The 23,243-nt window shown below is 45.3% G+C and overlaps 1 protein-coding gene across 1 annotated transcript in view; it reads left to right on the forward strand.

Moving 5' to 3' along the window:
• Positions 1-17,108: 17,108 nt before the first annotated feature.
• The window catches only part of rapgef1b (Rap guanine nucleotide exchange factor (GEF) 1b), a gene marked incomplete at its 3' end in the record, with an annotated part of 74,925 nt that continues 68,790 nt past the window's right edge, over positions 17,109-23,243 (forward strand). The window contains exon 1 of the mRNA XM_080528762.1: positions 17,109-17,201. Coding sequence (XP_080384888.1) covers positions 17,174-17,201 — 28 coding nt within the window. The 5' untranslated portion in view covers positions 17,109-17,173. The remainder of the gene's footprint in view (positions 17,202-23,243) is intronic.

The raw sequence follows: 23,243 nt of genomic DNA on the forward strand, positions 1-23,243 counted from the left end.
CAGTGACTGAAGGCCAACAATGCTGGACCGGACATGAAGAAGTGACCCTACTGCTGTGGGGACTGGAGAGGCAGGTGGGTGTCGGCTGGGGAGGTTTCACTGGACTTACTCTACTCAGAGAGCTTACTCTACTCAGAGAGCTTACTCTACTCACTCTACTCAGAGAGCTTACTCTACTCAGAGAGCTTACTCTACTCACTCTACTCAGAGAGCTTACTCTACTCAGAGAGATTACTCTACTCAGAGAGCTTACACTTATAACGTATCACATACCTGTATACCAGGCAAGGCCGGATTATCCATATATTGCATCGGGTGAACGCCCTGGGGCACCAGCCAATGGGGGGGCACCAAATTTTTTTTTTTTTTGCGCACATTTCTAAAATATAGGCTATATTTACTGGAAGACATCCACACAGGTACAAAACGAACGGTTATATTTAGGCTATCATGTATAAAAAGATAAATAATTGCGAGTTCGGTGTAAGTGCCCCCCCCCCCCAGTCACAGACAAGTGCGCGATGACGCAGTGCCGCCAAACTATCAACAAAGAAATCAAAATGTACAGGCGACAACTGAGTGGCTCTGCCAAGCGAAAAATTAAGCAAGGCAAAGACTCCAGACATACGGCCACTCTTAAAAATGTCCCAACAATTGGGATTTCTTTTTATTTCACCTAGGCCTAAAATTAGCACCGAAGTTAACAGTGTGTGTGTGGGGGGAGGGGGGTGCAGCAGAGCGAGCGAGGGAGCGAGCCCATTTACAGCCACACTGGGGCAAGTCTTGCTGAATGTGGAGTAAGAATGGTTCATGTCATGACCTGGGGTTAGACTTGTCGAATTGCCGGGGACAAAGTTACGACAACGCCAGTAACATGTTGGGTAAATATAACGGCCTCCAGGCGCATCTTAAAAAAGCAAACCCCCTGATTCATTACGTGCCCTTTGCTGGACATTCCCTTAATGTTCTGTCAACTTGCCGACAGAAAGGCTGGACTGAGGGACACAGATACCATTCAACTCGTTTTTCTTATTTTTACTGAAAATTGAATAGATTGTAAAACCTGCGAATGCAGACAACAAAACATACATGAATACACAGCTCTGACACATTCAAAGACTAAAACAAAGCATATAAATGTTACACAAAGCACGCATCAAACACACTAACCGTGGCATCCCTCGCGTCCTGGCATCACACAATGAATCCCTACGCACGGTCTCCCACTATTTAAGCACCTAATCACAGCCCCCAATATCCCTACGCATAACGGATCTATATAATCAAACAATTCCCACGCAGTTATGAGGCATAACTCAAAATAATGTTACAAGTATCTAATAATTTGAATAATTAATAATAACTAATAATTATTCAAATAACATTTAAAATAACATTTCACATTTGTCCCATTTTATAGGCTAAAACATGCACAATGAACACACCCCATCCTAACTGGACAGTACACCTCCCACCTAGCCGATCTAGCTACTAGTCTAGGGAGGCTACCAATGTCCCTTGTTCCTCAATGGGGAGGAGAACAACCATCCTCCTGACATCCCGGTGGAGGACGACCCCGGGCAGCTTGCCAGAGCCTTTCTTTTCTCTTTTTCGGTCCTCACGTTAGCTTGGGCCCTGGTGAGCGCTCCTGAGAAGGCCTTCCGTTTGAGCTTGTTCACACTTTCTCGAGCATCAGCTGCCACTTCTGCCGCTGATTTCACGGGCCACTCCTCAAAAGGCTTCTCCAGGAATCCAGGTCCATTCTGCCACAGAGAATTTTCGCTCAGTTCTTCAGGAACTGCTCCTCTTGTGATGATGTCGGCCACATTGCACTCACCGGGGATCCACGACCACTCGGTTGGAGACCCTGTCTTCCCCGGGTCCCACGTTTCCTTGGCTGAGCTCCCGCCTCTTGCCTCTTGTTTCAGCTGATTTGGTAGCACCAGGGTTTTGGATGTCGCTCCAGGCCTCTCCCCTCCACAGGTTCTGGCGTCGTCCTTTCTCCTCCCACCTTGGCCAGACCGGACCCACGGCTTTAGAAAGAACCCTCCAGCGCTCAAGATCTCCTCCACTCCACTTGTGATGGTGTCGATGGTGTACTGTCCAGTTAGGATGGGGTGTTTCAGTGTACATATTTTAGCCTATAAAATAGGACAAATGTGAAATGTTATTTTAAATGGTATTTGAATAATTCTTAGTTATTATTAATTATTGATTATTAGATATTAGTAACATTATTTTGAGTTATGCCTCATAACTGCGTGGGAATTGTTTGATTATATAGATCCGTTATGCGTAGGGATATTGGGGGCTGTGATTAGGTGCTTAAATAGTGGGAGACCGTGCGTAGGGGTTCATTGTGTGATGCCAGGACTCGAGGGATGCCACGGTTAGTGTTTGATGCGTGCTTTGTGTAACATTTATATGCTTTGTTTTAGTCTTTGAATGTGTCAGAGCTGTGTATTCATGTATGTTTTTGTTGTCTGCATTCGCAGGTTTTACAATCTATTCAATTTTCATAAAGAATAAGAAAAACGAGTTGAATGGTATCCGTGTCCCTCAGTCCAGCCTTTCTGTCGGCGTTAGTAGACAGAACAATTGTAAAACCTACGGCCCGGGCGTCAAAGAAATATCTTTGAAAAGATTCCCGAGGTGGTGGAGAAGTACATTGACAGCCACATTCAGAGAGGAGTTCTCCGTGGGACGAATACAAGCGTCGAGGGAACTCGGAAAAGTGGCTGCAATTAACCGGAGCTAGCTAGCCAGGCCTGCTGTCTGTGAAGCATGTCCGTGCAGCGTGTCTGTGCAGAGCCTATTGGAAAAGTGACAGTGTCGGCAGCGCGAGACAGCGCGAGAGGACAGCAAGACCAGGAAAGCTGGTCGGGTAAGCAACAGCACTGACCAGCGGACTAATTCAATGTGTATATTCAATTCTGGATGTGTATAGAGACTTGCCTTGCTAGCCAGAGAGATTAAAGTGGGACTGACTGTGTCTGCTAAAGTGGCTAACCGGCGGAGTGATATATCCTAACTGTGCAAGGAGGAGCCCTAGTGCGTCGCAGTAAACCAGGAAGTAAATGTACACAGAAGATCCGGAGTTTCAAAATAAGAGTCCCATTTATTCTTGAAGTAACCAGGAAGTAAAAATACACAGAAGATCCGGAGTTTCGAAATAAGAGTCCCATTTATTCTGGCAGTAAATAAATATCAGTTTTGACTGTAAAACGTCACAGTTGAATAAAACGAAAATAAAAACACTAAGTGAGCAGTTTGAAGGGACTTTAATCTGTTAAAGAAAATAACAGCAGAGTTTGAATAAATATTTAAACATTGATAGCCTGTGAAAAGAGAAGGAAAATGGCTGAAGAGGACCAGTCCGTAGCTCAACTGAAAAAGGAGAGAAATTCAGCTAAATCCAACTTTAACCAAAAATCTGCCTTCATGCTCCTTGTTACACCCTCCATGGTCGAGAGCGAATTAAAGGTCCAGTGGCAGGCTTTCTCTAATGAAGCTGAGAAGCTCCTGGAAGCCAATAGTAGCTATGAAGAGGGTCTGCTTGCAGAAGCGGAAGAGGACCCCACCAAACTATCTGAACAACAGACGAGAGACATCGAGAAGGTGAGCAAAGACTGCATGACTAAATTGTCGAAGGTTGGCGATCTCGTAAAACTCCATCTGTGGTCAAGATACGGTGAAAGAAGAGTATTGTTCGCGATCAGGGAGGCTGAACGAGCTAAAGAAGAGACAGAAGAGGTCCCATTGGGCCAGCTAGACCATGACTGCCATGAGAGACAAGTGCACCATTTAGAGGAGCTCACTACAGGAGCAGAGAAAGAGCTCTCTGTCTGGAGAGACTGGGCCCCTGTCGCTGCTATAGAAGACGTGGAGGGACGGCTGCATCATTTGATGTCCTCAAAGAACAAGCTCAGGCGAGATAGAGACGCCGAGATAGGAAAAGCTCAAAAAGCAACTGAGGAAGAAGACCGCGCCCGCCGCACAACAGCTGAAGGAAAGCGCCAGAGGGCTGAAGAGGAAGAACGCGCCAGACGCGCCCAGCTTATCCTGGCTCAACAGGCGGAGACTGAAGCACGGGCAGAGCTTGTTAAAGCCCAGCAAAAAGCGTTGGAGGAGACTGAGGGAGCAGGCGCACGGGTTGGAAATGCAGCTACGAGAGGCATTCCAAAAGTGAGGCTGAAGCCTACAAGTCTCCCGACGTTTAGAGGTAGCATTCGGGAATACTACCGCTGGAGGAAGGATTGGGAAAGCCTACAGGAACAAGGCGATCCCTCTGGGTCTCCGGAAGTTAGGAAGTTTCAACTTCTGGAAAGTATAGAAGAGACGATAGTGAAGGATCTCAGGCTCGCGAGCCACAATACTGCCGAAGATGTCTTCAGGGTGCTAGAGAGTCGTTTCGGAAACAAGAATGCAATCACCAACCTGATCGTAGCAGAGCTGCAGAAGATTTCTCCAGTCAAAGAGCACCAATTCAGGAAGGTGATTGATCTGATCCGAATCACAGAGAAAGCTCTAGCAGACCTTAAAGATCTTAACAATGAAGTAGCCATCAAAAACCCTCTGGTGACTGGAGCCATTGAAAACAAACTTCCACTCACTTTGAAAAAGGAGTGGCTTACTTTCAAAATAGACCCCCGAAATGGTTTCCAGCCGGAGAGATACTTTGACACCTTCCTGGACTTCCTACAAAAGCAGGAAAGCATCCTCGAACAGTTGGAGCAGATGGAGATCACGGAGATCCCAGAGAAGAAGACTGAGAAGAAGTTTGCTTTCACTAGAGCCACTGAGAGAGGCAGCGCTGATGACAAGTGTGTTCTGTGCGAAGATAAACACAGAAGTAGGCTGTTCACCTGTAAGAAGTTCAGAGGCCTCGACTTGGCAGAAAGAAAGGCTGCGGTGAAGAAGTCTAGAGCCTGCCGGCTGTGCCTTTCATCACATGGCGCTGACGGAGAGTGTAACCTTAAATTCCTCTGCACCAAGAGAGGCTGCAAAGAAGGAGAGTCGTCAGACCACCATTACCTTCTCTGCCACAGTAGAGACAGTAAGAAGGATGGTGGGGAAAAGAGAGAAACTCCAAGTAGCGGCGGTGAACGTGCAAGGAGTTTGACCGTTGAACAGGAAGAGGTCTTGTCCCAACTCGCTCCAGAGGTGGAAGAAAAGGAGCTGGAGAGGATAAAGGAGGGTCTGTCCTATGTCACCAGCGATCACCACAGCGATGCTCCACATTGGGATGCTAGTTACCCTTGGACAGAGGATCCATCCAGTCTACCGAACAACAGAGGAGCTGTGATGGCAACATTCCTAAGAACGGAGAAACGCCTCCTGAAACAGCCGGAGTGGCGAACTGCCTACAGAGAGCAGGTTCACGAGATGGTAAGGAGGGGCGCAGCAGTGAGGCTCACACCAGAGAAGATTCAAGAGTGGAAAGGTCCGGTTTGGTGCGAGAGCCACCTGGTTGCACCCAATCCCCATTCTGTGACAACACCGGTCCGGTTAGTGTGGAACAGTAGCCAATCATACAAAGGTGTCAGCATGAACGACCTTCTGTTAAAGGGGCCAGATGTGTTGAACCCCATCAGGGCTGTGCTCCTGCGGTTTCGGACTGGGGAGCATGCGGCCCTGGGCGACATCACCAAAATGTACAACTCTATGTGGCTGAAGAACCGAGAGATACACCTGCACAGGGTCCTTTGGAGAGACGATCCTGAAGAGGACATCGGGGAGTACGCCATCACGACGGAGAACATTGGAGACCGTCCTGCTGGTTGCATTGCTCAACTAGCAATGAGGGAGACAGCAGGGCTACCTCAGTTCATTGAAAGGGAGGAAGAGCATCGTGTCTTGGAGAAAGACAGCTACGTCGACGACATCTTGACTTCCCATGATGATCTGAAGATGCTCGACACCATCACAAGTGGAGTGGAGGAGATCTTGAGCGCTGGAGGGTTCTTTCTAAAGCCGTGGGTCCGGTCTGGCCAAGGTGGGAGGAGAAAGGACGACGCCAGAACCTGTGGAGGGGAGAGGCCTGGAGCGACATCCAAAACCCTGGTGCTACCAAATCAGCTGAAACAAGAGGCAAGAGGCGGGAGCTCAGCCAAGGAAACGTGGGACCCGGGGAAGACAGGGTCTCCAACCGAGTGGTCGTGGATCCCCGGTGAGTGCAATGGGGCCGACATCAGCACAAGAGGAGCAGTTCCTGAAAAACTGAGCGAAGATTCTCTGTGGCAGAATGGACCTGGATTCCTGGAGAAGCCTTTTGAGGAGTGGCCCGTGAAATCAGCGGCAGAAGTGGCAGCTGATGCTCGAGAAAGTGTGAATAAGCTCAAACGGAAGGCCTTCTCAGGAGCGCTCACCAGGGCCCTGCCTCTCCAGGAGGAGCCAAAACAAGAGAAAAGAAAGGCTCTGGCAAGCTGCCCGGGGTCGTCCTCCACCGGGATGTCAGGAGGATGGTTGTTCTCCTCCCAATTGAGGAACAAGGGACATTGGTAGCCTCCCTAGACTAGTAGCTAGATCGGCTAGGTGGGAGGTGTACTGTCCAGTTAGGATGGGGTGTTTCAGTGTACATATTTTAGCCTATAAAATAGGACAAATGTGAAATGTTATTTTAAATGGTATTTGAATAATTCTTAGTTATTATTAATTATTGATTATTAGATATTAGTAACATTATTTTGAGTTATGCCTCATAACTGCGTGGGAATTGTTTGATTATATAGATCCGTTATGCGTAGGGATATTGGGGGCTGTGATTAGGTGCTTAAATAGTGGGAGACCGTGCGTAGGGGTTCATTGTGTGATGCCAGGACTCGAGGGATGCCACGGTTAGTGTTTGATGCGTGCTTTGTGTAACATTTATATGCTTTGTTTTAGTCTTTGAATGTGTCAGAGCTGTGTATTCATGTATGTTTTTGTTGTCTGCATTCGCAGGTTTTACAATCTATTCAATTTTCATAAAGAATAAGAAAAACGAGTTGAATGGTATCCGTGTCCCTCAGTCCAGCCTTTCTGTCGGCGTTAGTAGACAGAACACTTAATGTTGTCGGTGTAAACAGCATTAATAGCTGTAAGGATGCGAGTGATTTCTTTGACCTACTTCAGTCATTGTATGCGTTTTGTGCAGCATCCCCTCACCGATGGAGCCGGATATTTAAAAATAAGGATGTGAACATCAGCAGGACTCTAAAACCACTGTCCAGTACTAGATGGAGTTGTGGCCTGATAATAATAAGATTCCCTGCTGGCAATTGAATCCGAGTTGGTCAAAGAGATGGACTTTGAGGATTTAGTAAACGACTTTGCCTGCGTAAAATCAAGAAAAAATAAGTTCTGCTAAAGGTAAGGCTTACTTATGATTATTTCGGGCTAATATGACGCTGTGGCTGATTTGGGCCTGTGTGATGCACAGGGCTATAGCCTACGTCTGATACAGCATCACGAAGGTGAGCAGAGCGGCAAAGATACGCGCTACAGAGAGTCGTGAGAACAGCACAGAAGATCACCGGCGCCCCCCTCCCCTCTCTGGAGGAGCTGTACAACACACGCTGTCTCAGGAGGGCCTCCAAGATCTCCAGGGACCCGACCCACCCTGGGCACGTACACTTTGTCAAGCTGCCCTCGAACAGGAGGTACAGGACCCCGGCCGCTAAGACAAACAGACTGAAGGACTGCTTCTACCACAGGGCCGTCAAGGCCCTGAACACAGAAAAGGCCTAAGTTCTGGGCCCAGGACAGTCCGGACGGATTGTATGGCAGCTAGTGCTGAGGCACAAACATGTACATTTTCAAGCCTGCAAACTGTGACACTTTAAAATAATGTGAAAAAATACTTTTGTGCAATATGACAACCCTAGTTGACTATCTGTGCAGTATAGTACAGTGGATTGTGTACATAGCCTTTATTGATGTAAACCAGCTCCTTACCTTCTTGTGATTTTATGCTTTTATGCCTTTTTTTTTTTTTCCTTTCCTAACACCAGGGGAGCCACCCCTCCTAAATTTCGTTGTTTGGTACCTGTACTGTAGCAATGACAAATAAAGTCCATTCCATTCCATTCCATTCCATTCCAAAGAGAGAGGCGCTGTTTATTTCCATAATACCTGTAGTACGCTTCATTAATGCTGACAGAAAATATGTTCTTATTCTTATATGCCTGCAACAGTCGTTATTGGACTTGGTTGGTATTGAGCTTGTTTTATTGTAGTATACAGTATGTGCATTTCCCCCCTTTGTTATGGTTTAGCATGTAGTCTCAGGCCATTTATGATGGAAATAATTAGCCTATATTTAGAAAGTCGTGTTGCATTGTGATGTGAGTTGCATTCAGATTTGAGCATCAGTGTAAAGGCTATACTACGGCATTAGGCCCAACTGTGATGAGCCTGTACTGTAGTTATATGCTCTTGTAAATCTATGGGTTTTGTAACCATAGTAAATATCACACTTTCACTTGCAAAGTAGGAGGGTGTGTGTGTTGGGGGGGGGGGGGGGGGTTAATCCGGGCCTGTATACTGTATAGAGAGGAAAGACATCTACAAAATATGATCATTTATGTATGTTTCAGGGTTTCAATATATTGATTCATATAACATTGAAAGATAACCTAATCGTTTTTGTTTTTTTATAGAAGGCCACTTACTGTAGATTTATGTAAAAATAAGTTATAATGTGAAAATGTTAACATGACTAATCCCAGACTGAGCAGTAATATATGTATACTCATTTGAGAGAAACACGTTTTTAGAAACCTTATGGGATTATTATCTGACCCAAACACTTTAGTAAAAGAGAAATCACAAAACACAGAATATAAAACAATAATAATGTAATTCCCTGCCATATACTGTAGAACGTACATGAGGGGGTCAATACCCAGGAGTTTTTTCTGTTTGAGAGAGGCTTTGAATCCTAAGCAACATGTTTAGAGGTGAGTACATGTTGTTTAAATTCCAGTAGACCAACATACAGCACTATTTATAGGTTATGGGTGGTGGTGCTCATTTGGAATTTCCTATTGTTTTGTGGCCTTTGACAAGTCATACCTTCTCACCGAATATCCTCCATCTATTTATTCGTATTAACTCTCAAATAAAATGTCATTATGGTACGCTTTAGGCCATGTACTTGTACTGTAGATTCACAATAAATATTTTAAATATTTTGCTAGCATATCAGCCCAATAGAGCTCTCAGGTCTTCTGACGCTGGTTTTCTCTGTGTACCACATGTACAAAAGAAGAGATTTGGTGAGGCTGCATTCTCATTTTATGCACCCAAATTGTGGAATGCAAATACGTTCAAGTCAAGACTAAAAACCCATCTTTTTAATATTGCCCTTAAATGACTAAATGATTACATTCTGATTATATAATGATTGGAGCACTTTGAGCTGCAACTTTTACAGGAAAAGTGCTATACAAATAAAAGTTATTATTATTATTATTATTATCTGTCTGTCTAGCTGTCCCTCCGTCATCTAGCAGCCATTTTCTTCAGGTTGTATGAAAGAAGATGTTTTTATAACTTCTGTTTTTTTTGTCTACATTCTGAAGCATACTTGAGAGAGAATGAAAAAGAGAGCCAGAGAGAGAGAGAGAGAGTGACTGAGTATGTGTGAGTGTGAGTGTGAGTGTGAGTGTGTGTGTGTGTGTGTGTGTGTGTGTGTGTGTGTGTGTGTGTGTGTGTGTGTGTGTGTGTGTGTACAGCATTGGAAGAATTTCTTAGCAGGATTTGTTATTTTTTACCAAGTAAACAGACAACAGACCATAATACCCTGTACAATGCATCAGCTCAGAGGCTTCTGGGCCCTCTGTTCCTATGCGGTGTAGAGTGTAAACTAGGTTACTTAGGCTGCATAAAAACATAGGGTTCTGTACAGTACATCACAGTAAAAGCAAGAAGAGAAGAAGCCTGAATGACCCAGTGGCTGTCACAGCATGTCAGTGCTAATCAGATGGAGCTTCTATCGCAAAATCAGCTCCTGAAAAGTTGTCAGCACAGCGGAGGCAGACTAACTGCCTGCCTTCTTGGTTGTTATAGTTTCATGTTTGTGTTTCTTTTGCGACGTGACTGTGGGACAGATAATGAGAGGGATGTTTGTCTCTCGGTCTGTTCACTTTCCTCTGTGTGTGTGTCTCTCTGTACTCTGATACAGTATGTGTTTGCGTGTGTGTGTGTGTGTGTGTGTGTGTGTGTGTGTGTGTGTGTGTGTGCAGGTAGGGCAGCTCTACATTAATAATGGCCTGTCTGAGAGTGTTTTCTCGTGGTAGTGGGAGCGATTAGGCCTGACTTGCTCTGCATGTGACAGTCTGAGCCACACATGAAATACGTCAAAGAAAAAGCACAGCTTTCATTTTTCTACTGTAACACTTCATGAATTCCTAAACGCCCTCACCCTGCACCCCCCCCCCCCTAACACATACAGTTTAATTTGACTTCCCATTCTCACACCGGTGAATAGCACATTCTGTTTAGATGACACATTAATGTGTGCAGTTGTTTTATGACCGACAATTTACCTAATCAATAATTCAAATGACAGCATTTGTAGAGGTGTGGTTGCTACACAGACTTCACTGGTTCACCCAAGGTTCCTGCAAAAAGCTCCAGTCTTACTAAATCTAAGGCTTTTCGACAGCCAGGATGAATAGCTTCCATTTAGAGGCTAGGTATTTAACCACCTAATTCAATTAATTACATGACTGGGTCTATTAAACTGCCTGTGTATGTATTGTGAGATTTATAGTCAGGGAGCTGGCACACTTGCCAGGCAGTAGCACCCCATGCCCAGAAGCTGGCAGCAACTGTACCACCACCACTTCTACTACAACCCACAGCCCCCCTGCCCTAGGACTGTGTACCACCTGCTCCTGTGAAAACCACACTCAGGGGAGGCTGGCGGAGGTAGAAATCAGAGGACAGGCTCATTGAAATGCATGGAATGGAATGAGGAATGGTATCATTGCATATCAGTGCAGAAAGTCAATCTAAGTAAGTTGAAATATGTGACACGTTCCAATGCTTGGGTCCTCCTATCGGGATCCGATGCAATGATCCGACTTTTCTTTCGAAAAATGGGAACACATTTCCACATTGTCGAAAATCAATAATATACCACTAGTCAACTAACACAGCTTATTTTGTGAGCCTGCTAACAATGTAAAATAGTATTCTAGTTAACTAGGTAGCAGTGGGGGGATCCATTGCGTTGCAGTATTTTGGCTTGACTAGTGAGTTTGTGTAGTTCCGTGTTTCAAAAGAAAAGCCTGAACATTTTGTTTGGTTGCCGATATGAGGACCAAAGCATTAGAACGTGTCACATATGAGGACCAAAGCATTAGAACGTGTGACATATGAGGACCAAAGCATTAGAACATGTGACATATGAGGACCAAAGCATTAGAAGGGCATTTTTTTTCTTCTTACTATGCTGCTCTTGCTGTATTTTTAAATAATGTATGTAAAGCACTTTGAATTGCCCCTGTTGTATGAAATGTGCTATACAAATAAACTTGACTTGACTTGACTTGACTAGAACGGGTCACATATTTTAAAGGCAATGTATGCTTGTTTTTGTCTGACTGCAATAAGTTTTAAGATATCTTTGATTTGTTTCATGAATATCTTGGGAAGTGAAAATGTTCTGTTCTGTTGCCAGTTAAGTCTGTTAAGTCATATTTCCCCCATTTTATTGCTTTTATTTCTTGTTTTTGAGAGCTGTCTTTTTGCAGTGCAATAAGCCTGTCCTCCGATTATTTCTGCCTCCAACAGCCTCCCCGGCTGTACAGTACAGTACAGTATAATACAGCAGCGGTCACCTGGGGTAGGTCGGTCCTCAAACGCTGCATTAAATGCTTCCGGCCTGCTGAGCTAGGACGCGCCACGCACCATCCCAGCAGCAGACCTCCGCTTCCTCGCCATTTGTTTGGAGGACTAAATGTCACCCGTTCACAGGGTGAATCACAGGATGAATGAATGACATTTACTCCTCCGAAAGAGGAGAGAGGAAGCGGAGGTGCTGCTGGTGATGACGTGTGTGTCGGTAAGACAGTAAGACAGTAACACAGTGCTATTCTCCTCAATGTCCCTCCACCACTGGGACAGCCTATTCACCCAAGGCTCTTTGTCCCTACACCTGGGAGCTTCTATTCACCGTGGCGATGGAGAAGGTGGACCCTGTGGACCCTGTGGACCCTGGGGTTTGGCCGGGCCAGAAGGATGTGTGAGGCAGTCAGTGGGGTGGGGGGGGGGGGGTCCTGACCCCACTCTCCTGCAGTAACGGGTCCTTTCACGATCAGAGCCCTCTTCGCTCTGCTGTCTGACTAAATGTCTGTCGGGGGGGGGGGGTTCTGGGAATAGCGGTGGGTCCCTCCCGTGCCGAGGAGTTGACCCCACCGTTTGAACGCTCAATGGGGGGGCGGGGGGCAAGGGAGAGGGGGGGGGGGGCTCCCGCTGCCATGGCGATGGGACAGTGAGATCCTAAAAAAGGCAGCTCTGCTCTCCAAAAGCCAGGGCCACCGCCCCGCCGAGCTCCAAAGAGCAGCACAACAATGCTGGCTTCAGCACATAAATAATTCCTATGTGTTAGAGGGAGTGTTTCTGAGGCTGTTAATGTGTGTGGACACTAATGTGTGTGTCCTGTCCTATATGTGTCTTAAGTACTGTGGGAGTACTCTGTACATGTGTGTACTCTGTACATGTGTGTTCCTACCGTGGCTATAGAAAGTAATCACACCCCTTCGCTTTTTCCACGTTGTGTTGTGTTATAGACTCAATTTAAAATGGATGAAATAAATAAAAGATTGTCATCAATCCACATACAATACCCCATAATGACAAAATTAAAACAAGTTTTTAGAAATGTCTGCAAATGTATTCAAATTGAAACACCGAAATACCTCATGTGCATAAGTATCCATACCCTTTGCAATGACACTCTTAAAATGAGCTAAAATGCTAAAATGTCATCAACAAATCACTCAATACGTTGAATTGAGTCCATCTTAATGCAAGGATAATAATTTTGGAATCAATATATATATATATTATTATTGTTATTATTATTTTTATATAGGGTCTCTGATAGCATAGGAATCAATTACACAATGTGTGGATCAGGTTGTCATTACAAATTACAAAAAATGGAGAGGAACAAAACTGCTCAGGAATGCGACCCTGAGGCCTGGGGAGACTCACAAAAATGTATGGTGGAGAGGGAAAAGCACAGTCGATGGGACAACATCATCTCAGTCACTCAACCAAATTGGTCTATAACCAAGTGGCCAAAAAGAATCCCTTAATGGAAAAATGATCTATCTTATATCCATAATTGTGTTTGCAACAATTAATTCAAGTGATAAAGCAAAGAAAGTGGCTGGAAATGTGCTTATTTGGTTTTACTACAAATCCAGCACATGCAGTGCTGTTTCTGCACCATCTCTCGTGTGAAGAGTTGGTAGTGACATCCTAATCTACATAGTGTGTAGTTGATTCCTATGCAAATCAGAGACCCTATAAAAACAAAGATATTAATTGCAAAATGACATCATCTATTATCCTTGCATTAAGATGGACTAAATTCAACTTATTGACTGATTTGTTGATGATATTTTATGATGGCAACTTATGCACATGAGGTATTTCTGTGTTTCAATTTGAATAATTTTGCTTGTTTTTTAAAAACTTGTTTTCACTTTGTCATTATGGGGTATTGTGAATTGTGACCATTTTCTTTGTATTTTTAAACAATTTTAAATTGAGTCTATACAAAATGTGGAAAAAGTGAACAGATATGATGACTTTCTAGGCACTATAAAGTGTGTGTGTGTGTGTGTGTGTGTGTGTGGGGGGGGGGGGCATGTGTCTCCTGACCTTGTCTATGTGTATCTGTGTATGTTTGTGTCAGTGACAGAGTGCTCTATTCTCATGCAGTATTGAATAGGTGATGACCTAGACATCTCGTCCTCTTTGCCCTCTTTGCTCTCCCTCCAATCTCCTGACTCCACTGGCTGGGGGGTCGTCACCCCCGGCGGTATCGGAGGCCGTCCATCTTAATTCCTCTCTGAAAAAAAGCTTTTGAAAAATGCAGTGGGTGGCATGTCCTCGCAGAAGGTATAAAGACTGAGGACTCCATTTGTTGTTGAGGAATTTTTTTCCCCTTCAAATGAATTCAGTCGTCTAAGCCTTTCTGATCCCCTGTTCTCTCAGATGTTGACCAAGGTTAACGGAACCCTAAACTGTGTTTGAGCTCTCCAGCAGATGCCCACCACCACCACCACAGAGATCAAACACCCCCCCTCTCTCTCTCTCTCTCTCTCTCTCTCTCTCTCTCTGGTTGACTTTGACATCCCTTTGCTCTGAAACAGACTAATAAGACACCACATCTTCTCTGGTCCTGTATAAACCTCCTACAGGCCAAACCAGCCCAGATCAGAGTCCAGCGGTCAAAAATAGTCCAGCTCCACTGGTCCTAATTCAGCCACATTTGATGGTTTGGCCCATGTCTCTGATTCCAAAACGAACACATGCAAAGCATTATATCCTATGTCTCTTACTAGGATTTGTATGAGTGTGATCTGTTAGACTATATGAATTATTCCAAATGCTGCTAAAAAAGTCACATTCAGTACATTCTTACAAAATTACATTTGATTACATTACATTGATTTTCTTTGGTGTTATAGTTTAATCAAATTATACTATAATATTATTGCTTTGATGGAACAGCAAATACTTATTCTAGTGTGATATTTTGCCTAGCGGAGGCTCCCTCACACGCCAAACACATCTTCAACAGCTCGTGAGCGCCGCTCTGTGGTAAATAGCTAAACGACAGTTACATTTTTGCTGTCCTTTATTTATTTATTTATTTATTTATTTCAACAAAGGTGATGGTGTCAAAGTATAACCACTAGATGTCAGCAAGGAGTTATGCTACCATTAGTGACTAAGCAACACACAGGCTATCACTACACGGCCATGCTAGAAAGGCCAACGTTGGTTAAAACATAAGATACAGTATACTTGTACAACACAGCCTAGATTGTAGAAATTAACCCTCTTAGAAATGTCTCAACAGACGGTGTGTCAGCAAAGCCCAGAGGATCATCAAAGATCCCAGCCACCCAAACCACAGCCTGTTTGAACCGATGCCGTCCAAAAGACGAAGCCTCTTCTGGAGCCTCAGGGCCAAAACTCAGAGGCTAACCAACAGCTACTTCCCCCAGGCGATCAGGCTCATAAACAAGCCCACTGAAGAGAAATGTAATAATTATTATCCCCAAGCACATCCACTGTATACGGACTACCTAACTTTAAGCTCACAGTCACTTTACTCAATACTACCTCTATGACATCCTACAGTACTATTTTATTTATTTTACTATTTGTACTGCTAATTGTATCCTGTCTTATTTGTCACTTATGTCTTGTACTATTTTCACTTTCTTTTTTTTTAAAATCTTGCCTTTTGCCTTATTGTCTGCTGCAATGTCAGGAATCGAAGCCTAAGCATTTTACTCTCTTACTTGTGTAATGTGACGTAACAATAAAACTTGAAATTTGAAACTTGAATTGTTACTAATACCCCCATTTTTTCTCTCTTCCAGAAATACCTGCACCCATAAAACACTTCTACTACACACTTCATGGTATGATGTACTCACATTTCTCTATAATAGATTGAAATATCAAACAGAGTGTTCATTTTTGTGCAATTAGTGAACAATTCTGTGTTAGATGATGTTACCTAATCAGTGACTGAATGATGCATGAGGGCTTGGCAGCTACTTCATAGTGAGTAACTGACAAAGGTATGTTGTATTTTGAGAACACCAAGGCACTTTAAAGACTGTCATCCTCTCCTCTCCTGCCCTGACAGGTCTGTTATGCTGAGACACTCATTGTTCCTAGTAGTGTGTTTTTCCTCTGTGATTTCACCATAGCCCCGGGCAGTGCATTCCATATACACATGCGCACTCATACACAGAAACTCCTGCATCGCACCCACACCCACGCACGCACACACACACACACACACACACACACACACACACACACACACACACACGCACACGCGCGCGCGCACACACACGCACGCACGCACGCAGGCACGCGCGCACACACACACACGCACGCACGCACGCACGCACACACACACACACACACACACACACACACACACACACACACACACACACACACACACACACACACACAGACTATAGCCCTAAGACATGCATTCTCTGCAGTTAGAAGGCCTGTGACATAATAATGTATAACAGGCATGTACATGCATGCATGTCACACACACAAAAGTGGATCAAGCATATTTGTGCTGCAATGATGACATGAAGAAGATACTTATTGACATTAGGTTCACAGTAACTTGTGTAGTATTTGAGAGAAAGCACAAGGTCCATTTGAAGCACATGGGTAAAGATGACCCAGGCCAGATCACTCATACAAGAAGGAAATACAGATAGACTCTGGTAGTTTATAGTCTATATAAATTAAATCTATGAATTATTCATTACAAGGAGACCGCGCATTCTCACTTCTTTGATATGCCAGAGGCATGCTTTATAACTGCATGACTTCCAAACCAGTCAGGAGTCCCTTTGACTAGAGGTAAGACTTCCAATAATAACCACCAGGAGGCACTATGTCACCAACTCATTAAAGTTCAATAGATCAACAGCCAATATTACAACCAAGAAGTTGATAATACTGTCTAGAGAAAACAACATACAAATGTATACAGAGGATAGAGTATTCTTTTGTTTCGTCGCGTCGCTTGTTTTATCCCCTCAACATTTAAACGCAGCCGCCCCCACCCTCTGGGTGACACAGACTGACATAGCTAATTCCAGGCGCCAGGGGGCGCTGTTGTAGACGAGGAGGAACCGAGGGGAGAGACCGTGTTTTTGGTAGCTTTGAAAATTGCTCGGAGATTGAGGCTGTGAAACCCGTATAGAGTACAGTCACACGTCGTATCAGGCAGTTCATGTGTGCGGCACGTACCTATTGTGCCGTGACCACAGCGAAATCATCCCACGGACACATGGGCACAGCGGGGATGTTGGAATAACCGAGGCGAGGGAGACACACGGAGACGCGTTTGACTGTCTGAACTGAGGGTGAATCACCGCTGCTGGGCTACGACATGTCGGGCAAAATAGAAAGCAAGCAAGGTAAGGCTAGCCCGGCCTCATACCGCTGCTCCACCCCGGGTACAGGGGTCTCCCCCACCTCGGGGATGGGTAGGCCTGGTCTGGGGGTCTAAACCAGGGTTTGTTTGCTGTCTTCTCCAGCTAGCTAGCTAAGGTTTCCACACGTCGCTGTTGTGTTTTAAGGAGATGATAGCTAGCTAACGGAACGGGGCAGGCTAGCCATTCGTGCTTGACTTGTGTCTAATAGCACCCTATGCTTCAATGTGTTATTCTGCTGGGCCGACATCAGCTATCTCTGAATCTGATCGTCAGCCACACTAGCTCCGTTCAATTGGTTTAGTTTCTTCTTGTTTTTTGTTTGTAGCTAGCTTGCACTATGTCGAGGTCGCTCAATCAGCTTGCTATGTTGGTAACGTTGTCCCCCCCCAGCCCCAGCCCCAGCCTAGCCTAGCCCCCCACCCCCAGCCCCCCAGCTCGCTGTTACGGCTGGCACACAGACTTGTTGTCGGCTATGACTGCTGGACTGTCTAGCAGAGGTTTTCAACCAGAATACAATTCGTAGGCGTGTGGGATTATCCCAGCTGACCAGCTCTGTGTCTGGATGACCCAGAGCTATCTGAACCGAAGGCAACTACTGTCAAAGCTGAACGGTTTAAGCTATTGAAGGTGTTCATTGCTAACCATCTCATTTGTTGAATTCTACTTCAAGGTACTACTACAGACAGAAGGACGGCCTGCTGTCTCCCTCCCATTCTGGACTGATGTTTTCTGTTGTGCACGACACGTGGCATCTCTGGTTTGCTGATGATATTTGTTGCAGCTTTTTTTTCTTTTTGGGCACTAGGACCACTAGTCATTCAGAATATGTGCAATATTGCCGTGAACTTATGCAGACAGCGCCTATTGCAATCAAATGGGAAGGAAACAGGGGGTGGTCTGACACCACTTTGGGAAGGAAACTCTATCAAGTATCCCACCCAGCCAGCTGTCTTCTAGCTTCGCCTCTCCACCCTGGGCGGTGATGCCTGCAGGTCTCTGTGTGTTGTCTGTTGAGGCAGTATTCTAAACAAACGTCACATGTTCTGATGGTGTGTGAGTGAGAGAGTGTTTGTTGAGAAATACAAATTCCCAAAATAGTGCACTCACTGCAGGTACTAGGAAATAGCAACTATTTTCAATCTCTCCTTTTTGGTGTGAATGCTGGATGCTGCCTCCCTCTCTTGGGGCTTTTTAAATTTATTTTTTATATAAATCTTGCTGTGTTTACTGGGTCACCTGTTAGCCTGTCTCTGGCCTGGTCCCCCCGGGCCCATCGATCCCAGATATGTCCCCCCGGGGCAGACACATTCGGCTGGACGGCAGTCAGCTGGAAGTAAAGTCTAAAGCCTGGGCTCCATGGTAACGAGGCACACAGATAACAGAATAACTGGATTTATAAATGTCCGGAGCTGGAGAAAAGTTGACTTTGTTTTCTTCCCTTCCACAGACAGACAGACAGACAGACAGACAGACAGAGGGGTGGGTGGGTGGCAAAAGGAAAGAGACTATTTTTTAAAGGAGGGACTTTCTATTGTATTTCTATTAGCTGGACAAAGGGAGATTAGTTGTCCAAAGTATTTGACACGCAAAGAACAATACTTTGTGAAACGTAGACTGTGAGAGACTTAAGTGAAGCCTACGTGTGCGGAACCGGTGAGTGCGTATGCGTATGCGCGGCTGTCTGTCCGTCGGTGAGTGTCCGATAGACTCATCACTGGTGTTTGCCCTGACGTCACTGGGCCGCGTTAACACGCTTCCTCGTCACCATGGACACGGTGTCCTGCTGTCGCCGGCTCCTCTGGCTCAGGGGAGGAACGTGGTCACCTGTTTTAAAAGTTGCCCCTGCCCTTGTCCGTCTAAGGCACAAGGATGTCACCTCAGAGGGCATCCAGGGGGCGGCTGACCAGACCGCAACCCCCGCACACACACACACACACACACACACACACACACACACACACACACACACACACACACACACACACACACACACACACCGTCAGTCACTGGGAGGGATCCAACAGTAACAAATGCTTTGCCTCTGGTGTCGCCCAAAAGCTAACAACAGCAGGAAGCCAATCTCACATCCTAACGTTTTCCTTCCACAGTGAGAAAATGAACTATGAGGAAGAATGAGGAAGTGTGTGTGTGTGTGTGTGTGTGTGTGTGTGTGTGTGTGTGAGTGAGTATCTTGCATAAGTCTGACGGGGCTCTGAGTGTTTGAGTTGACATAAGTGTAATGGGGATCTGTACGCTCCAGACAGAGGAACTTCCATACTGTGTGTGTGTGTGTGTGTGTGTGTGTGTGTGTTTAGGGTTGGGCGGTCATACCGTAAACCACGGTTTTTGAAATACATTCTCATGAATTGCTAAATATAATAAACGCCTTAAGAGTGTTTGTCCAGATGCTATGAAAGTGTTGACAGAACTTCGTTCTTTTTAATGTAATTTGTCAAATAAATAACCTGTCAAAAAAGACGTCACTTGACAGCTTCTCCTCAGAGTGGAGAATTAGGAAAAAGATCTGAAGATATCTTGTGCCCGTTTTGTTTTTGTTATTTATTCTTGTTTTGTTCTTATCTGATAAGCCTACTGGATGCTATAGGCTGTGTTTTTAATTTAATTTATTTGTACTGGATTGTAGCCCATAGATTTGTTGACGCCGGAGAATTAATGTCATGTCCTTGCACTATTTTTTCATAGGCTACCCGCTGCACTCACACTTTATATTTGTAGTTTAGCTATAGATGTTGTTAATGGTGTTACCGTTTGCTATTCTGTTTCTGATGTTGTTCAGAGAATACAACTGTAACACATCACATTTTTGTCATTGTGTTAAAATAATAATGATAGTCCTGATACCGTAACCCGCGGTTACTCTGTAAAAGTTGCTGTGACAGTTCTTGCAGCTATATTTTTTACTTTTGTGAATATCTCATTTGAAGCAGCAATTTCTACCCTGTGGTAAAATTGGTAAAAATCCTTTAAACAGTAGTGCAAGTAGCCTAATACAACACAATATATATATATATATATATATATATATATATATATATTGATGCCCTGTCTCCCAAAGAGACACATGATCTGTGTGGGTGTGTCAGTGTTAGTAATGGTGATTCTGATGAAACCCAGGTTTTATAATTAGCCCTCTGACTTCTCTCTGACCGGACAGAGTCAATGGAACAGCCGGCCACAGCGGAACTGATCCATCAGTTCCTTATTTTAGCCTCTCTGCCCCCCAGCTGTGTGTGTGTGTGTGACTGTGTGTGACTGTGTGTGTGTGTGTGTGTGTGTGTGTGTGTGTGTGTACTCCTATTGTGTGCCAAGAGTTTCCATGTGTTTGTGTGCTGTGAAAGTTTGGATGGGCAGGTAGAGGCACAGTAAAGTAGATGTAGCAGTGTTTCCCACAGGACTTTGTGAGACTGGTGGGTGGACCTCGGAACCTGGAAAGTCTCACGTGACGTCAACGGGTGGTGTGGGGGGGGTCGTTAGAGCTCATTATACAACAGTTAGTTCCGACCAAGTAATTTGATTGGACGAGAGGCATTCCATGAGTGCTGATATACAGTATAACAGCACTGGGACTTTTAACTATATGTATCACTCCACCGCACAGATGTTCTACTAAATGACCGTTAATTAGACTACATGTTTGTGTTCACGTTACTAGGCAACCGTCCATTTGAAGTTCAGTTGCGGAACTATTTTTTGTTTATTTTTATGATTAAATAAACAAACAAATCATAATCTGTTGTCGCTTATTACTGTTAACTAATAAATCGCCTGCGGCCTCGTACCTACGACCGAATCACAGCCGTGCTGATATTCAGTATAACACACTCCCTCTCGTGTGATATTGCTTAAATATGATGCTCATATGGGCCTACAGTAGACGCAGGTCAAATCCCAAAGATTGCGTCACTCGCATCCAAACAATATTTTTGGTTGGTTATGAGACTATGGCGGCACATATAAGACTGGCTGGCCACCACAGTCTAGGTAGTTTAGGTAATTAATGGGAAACATTGAAATAGGGTAGTGTTCTTCCTTGGCTAGTGGTGAGCATAATATAATACACTATATGACTGGTTGGGGTTTCTCTCACTGCAGGGCTTGTTTGGGTTTGTAACATAAAGGATCAGGTTATGGGTCTTGGTTTGTGAAGCAATTTTGAGACTCGGGCAACAAGTGGACCTCGCCAATGTTTTCTTCCCCTTAGAATCACCGATTTGCAGTAACCGTATAGGCCTAGATGAGCTGTAATTAGGTTTGTGTGTGAGAGAGAGAGAGAGAGAGAGAGAGAGAGAGAGAGAGAGAGAGAGAGAGAGAGAGAGAGAGAGAGAGAGAGTGCCTGTGTGTGTAACTGCGTGTGTGTAACTGTGTGTGTGACTGTGTGTGTGTGTGTGTGTGTGTGTGGGACTTTGTAACTGTGACTGAGAGGGCGGAGACGGGCAATCGGCTGGTTTCTTGGTGGGAATGCCTCCCCATCACAGAATCTCCATCTGGGAGAAGGATGGGAATGAGGGATTGGCCTCTGGATAAATGAATTCTGAACAGATGGAGGCTAGCAACGGAGAGAGGAATATATTGGAGGGGGACAACCTCTCCCTGACAGAAGATTTTCATTGCTGGAGGGTTTTACAGTAGCTAATGACAACACTGGCGGCTGTTTGGCAGCATTCGAAGAGCCACATAACCAAGTCTCCGGAGTTGTTATAGAGGGTTAGTGTTCTCCATCTCTCATCCCTGCTCCACTAGTATCATCCTGGGTGTCTGATACCGTCACAGTGGACGCAGCGTGGTGTTTCCCTGGAGCAGGTCTCTCAGGCCTAATCGATCCCCCTCAACAGCTGTATGACTCGCTCACCGTCCTCCGATGACCCAACATGTTTACTGAAACACTGTGCCGCAACCTGCAAGAGAACGGATTACCAGACAGTGGCATACAGTTGCAACGCTGTAGACTCTTAAACCTCTGGTGATCCCACTCTTTTGTCCAGTCCTTTTGTCTCGGCGGCTATTTTGGGGATGTTTTCCTGTCATGTTTTGGAGTCTGAGTCAAGCGGCATCACGGGGGGGGGAGACTGGGAGTGACTAACACCGGGCAGCGTCCTGATGGCTGTGGGGTAACCTGTCCTCCCAGTCTGCCTGAAAGCGCAGCCGTCAATTCCACTTCCCACTTTGGTGGGCTCACTGTCAACAGTTGTTGGGGCCACACACGTGGGACCAGAAGCCTTGGAGACCCAGGAACAGTTCCAGTACCAGGAACAGTACCAGCTGGAGACCCAGGAACAGTACCAGTACCAGCTTCAGACCCAGGAACAGTACCAGTACCAGCTTCAGACCCAGGAACAGTACCAGTACCAGCTTCAGACCGAGGAACAGTACCAGTACCAGCTTCAGGACTCAGGACCTCCTGGATGGGAAACGTCGGCTGGAGGAGCCTCCCCTCCTCCGAGGATGTGGCCGCCTCGTTGCAGGCAGAGCTAGGCTTAGAGGAAGCAGGTAAACACAGACGCCCTCGCATCGTCTAAGGATCCACACTGCCTGGCCTGCCTGCGGGGGAGACAGGCCTACAGTGCAGTCGTGGGTTATTTCAGTTTCGACTCCTGCCGTGTTAGTTTGACATCTAATGCACTTGAGAAAACAAACTCGGATCTCGGTGGGTATTGCAGCTAGGGCCCTGCTATCTATTTCAGATTGTTTGTGAAGCGGAGTGCTTTCTTCACTCGACAATTGACAAGTTTGTTTGACAGTTTGCGCAGTCAGTGTTTCTCTTATGCTGAATTCATATCGCATACATGCATTGTTCTTTTTTTCTTTTTTTTCTCTCTCGGGGGCAAACCGTCTCTCTCTCTTTTGTGTTTCACCCCCCCCCCCCCCCCCCAGCTATTCAGAGCTATTCCCAGTTTAGAGCTTTTATGTCAAGAAAAATAGAAACGCTGGCAGAATGAAATGCAGGGGACATTCCTCCCTGGGCTTTTTGTGTCGTGTGGCTTTAGCGAAGGTGCTCATTTGCTG

The sequence above is a fragment of the Nansenia antarctica genome (genome assembly GCF_963989245.1).
Source record: "Nansenia antarctica genome assembly, chromosome: 4".
NCBI lineage: Eukaryota > Metazoa > Chordata > Actinopteri > Argentiniformes > Microstomatidae > Nansenia > Nansenia antarctica.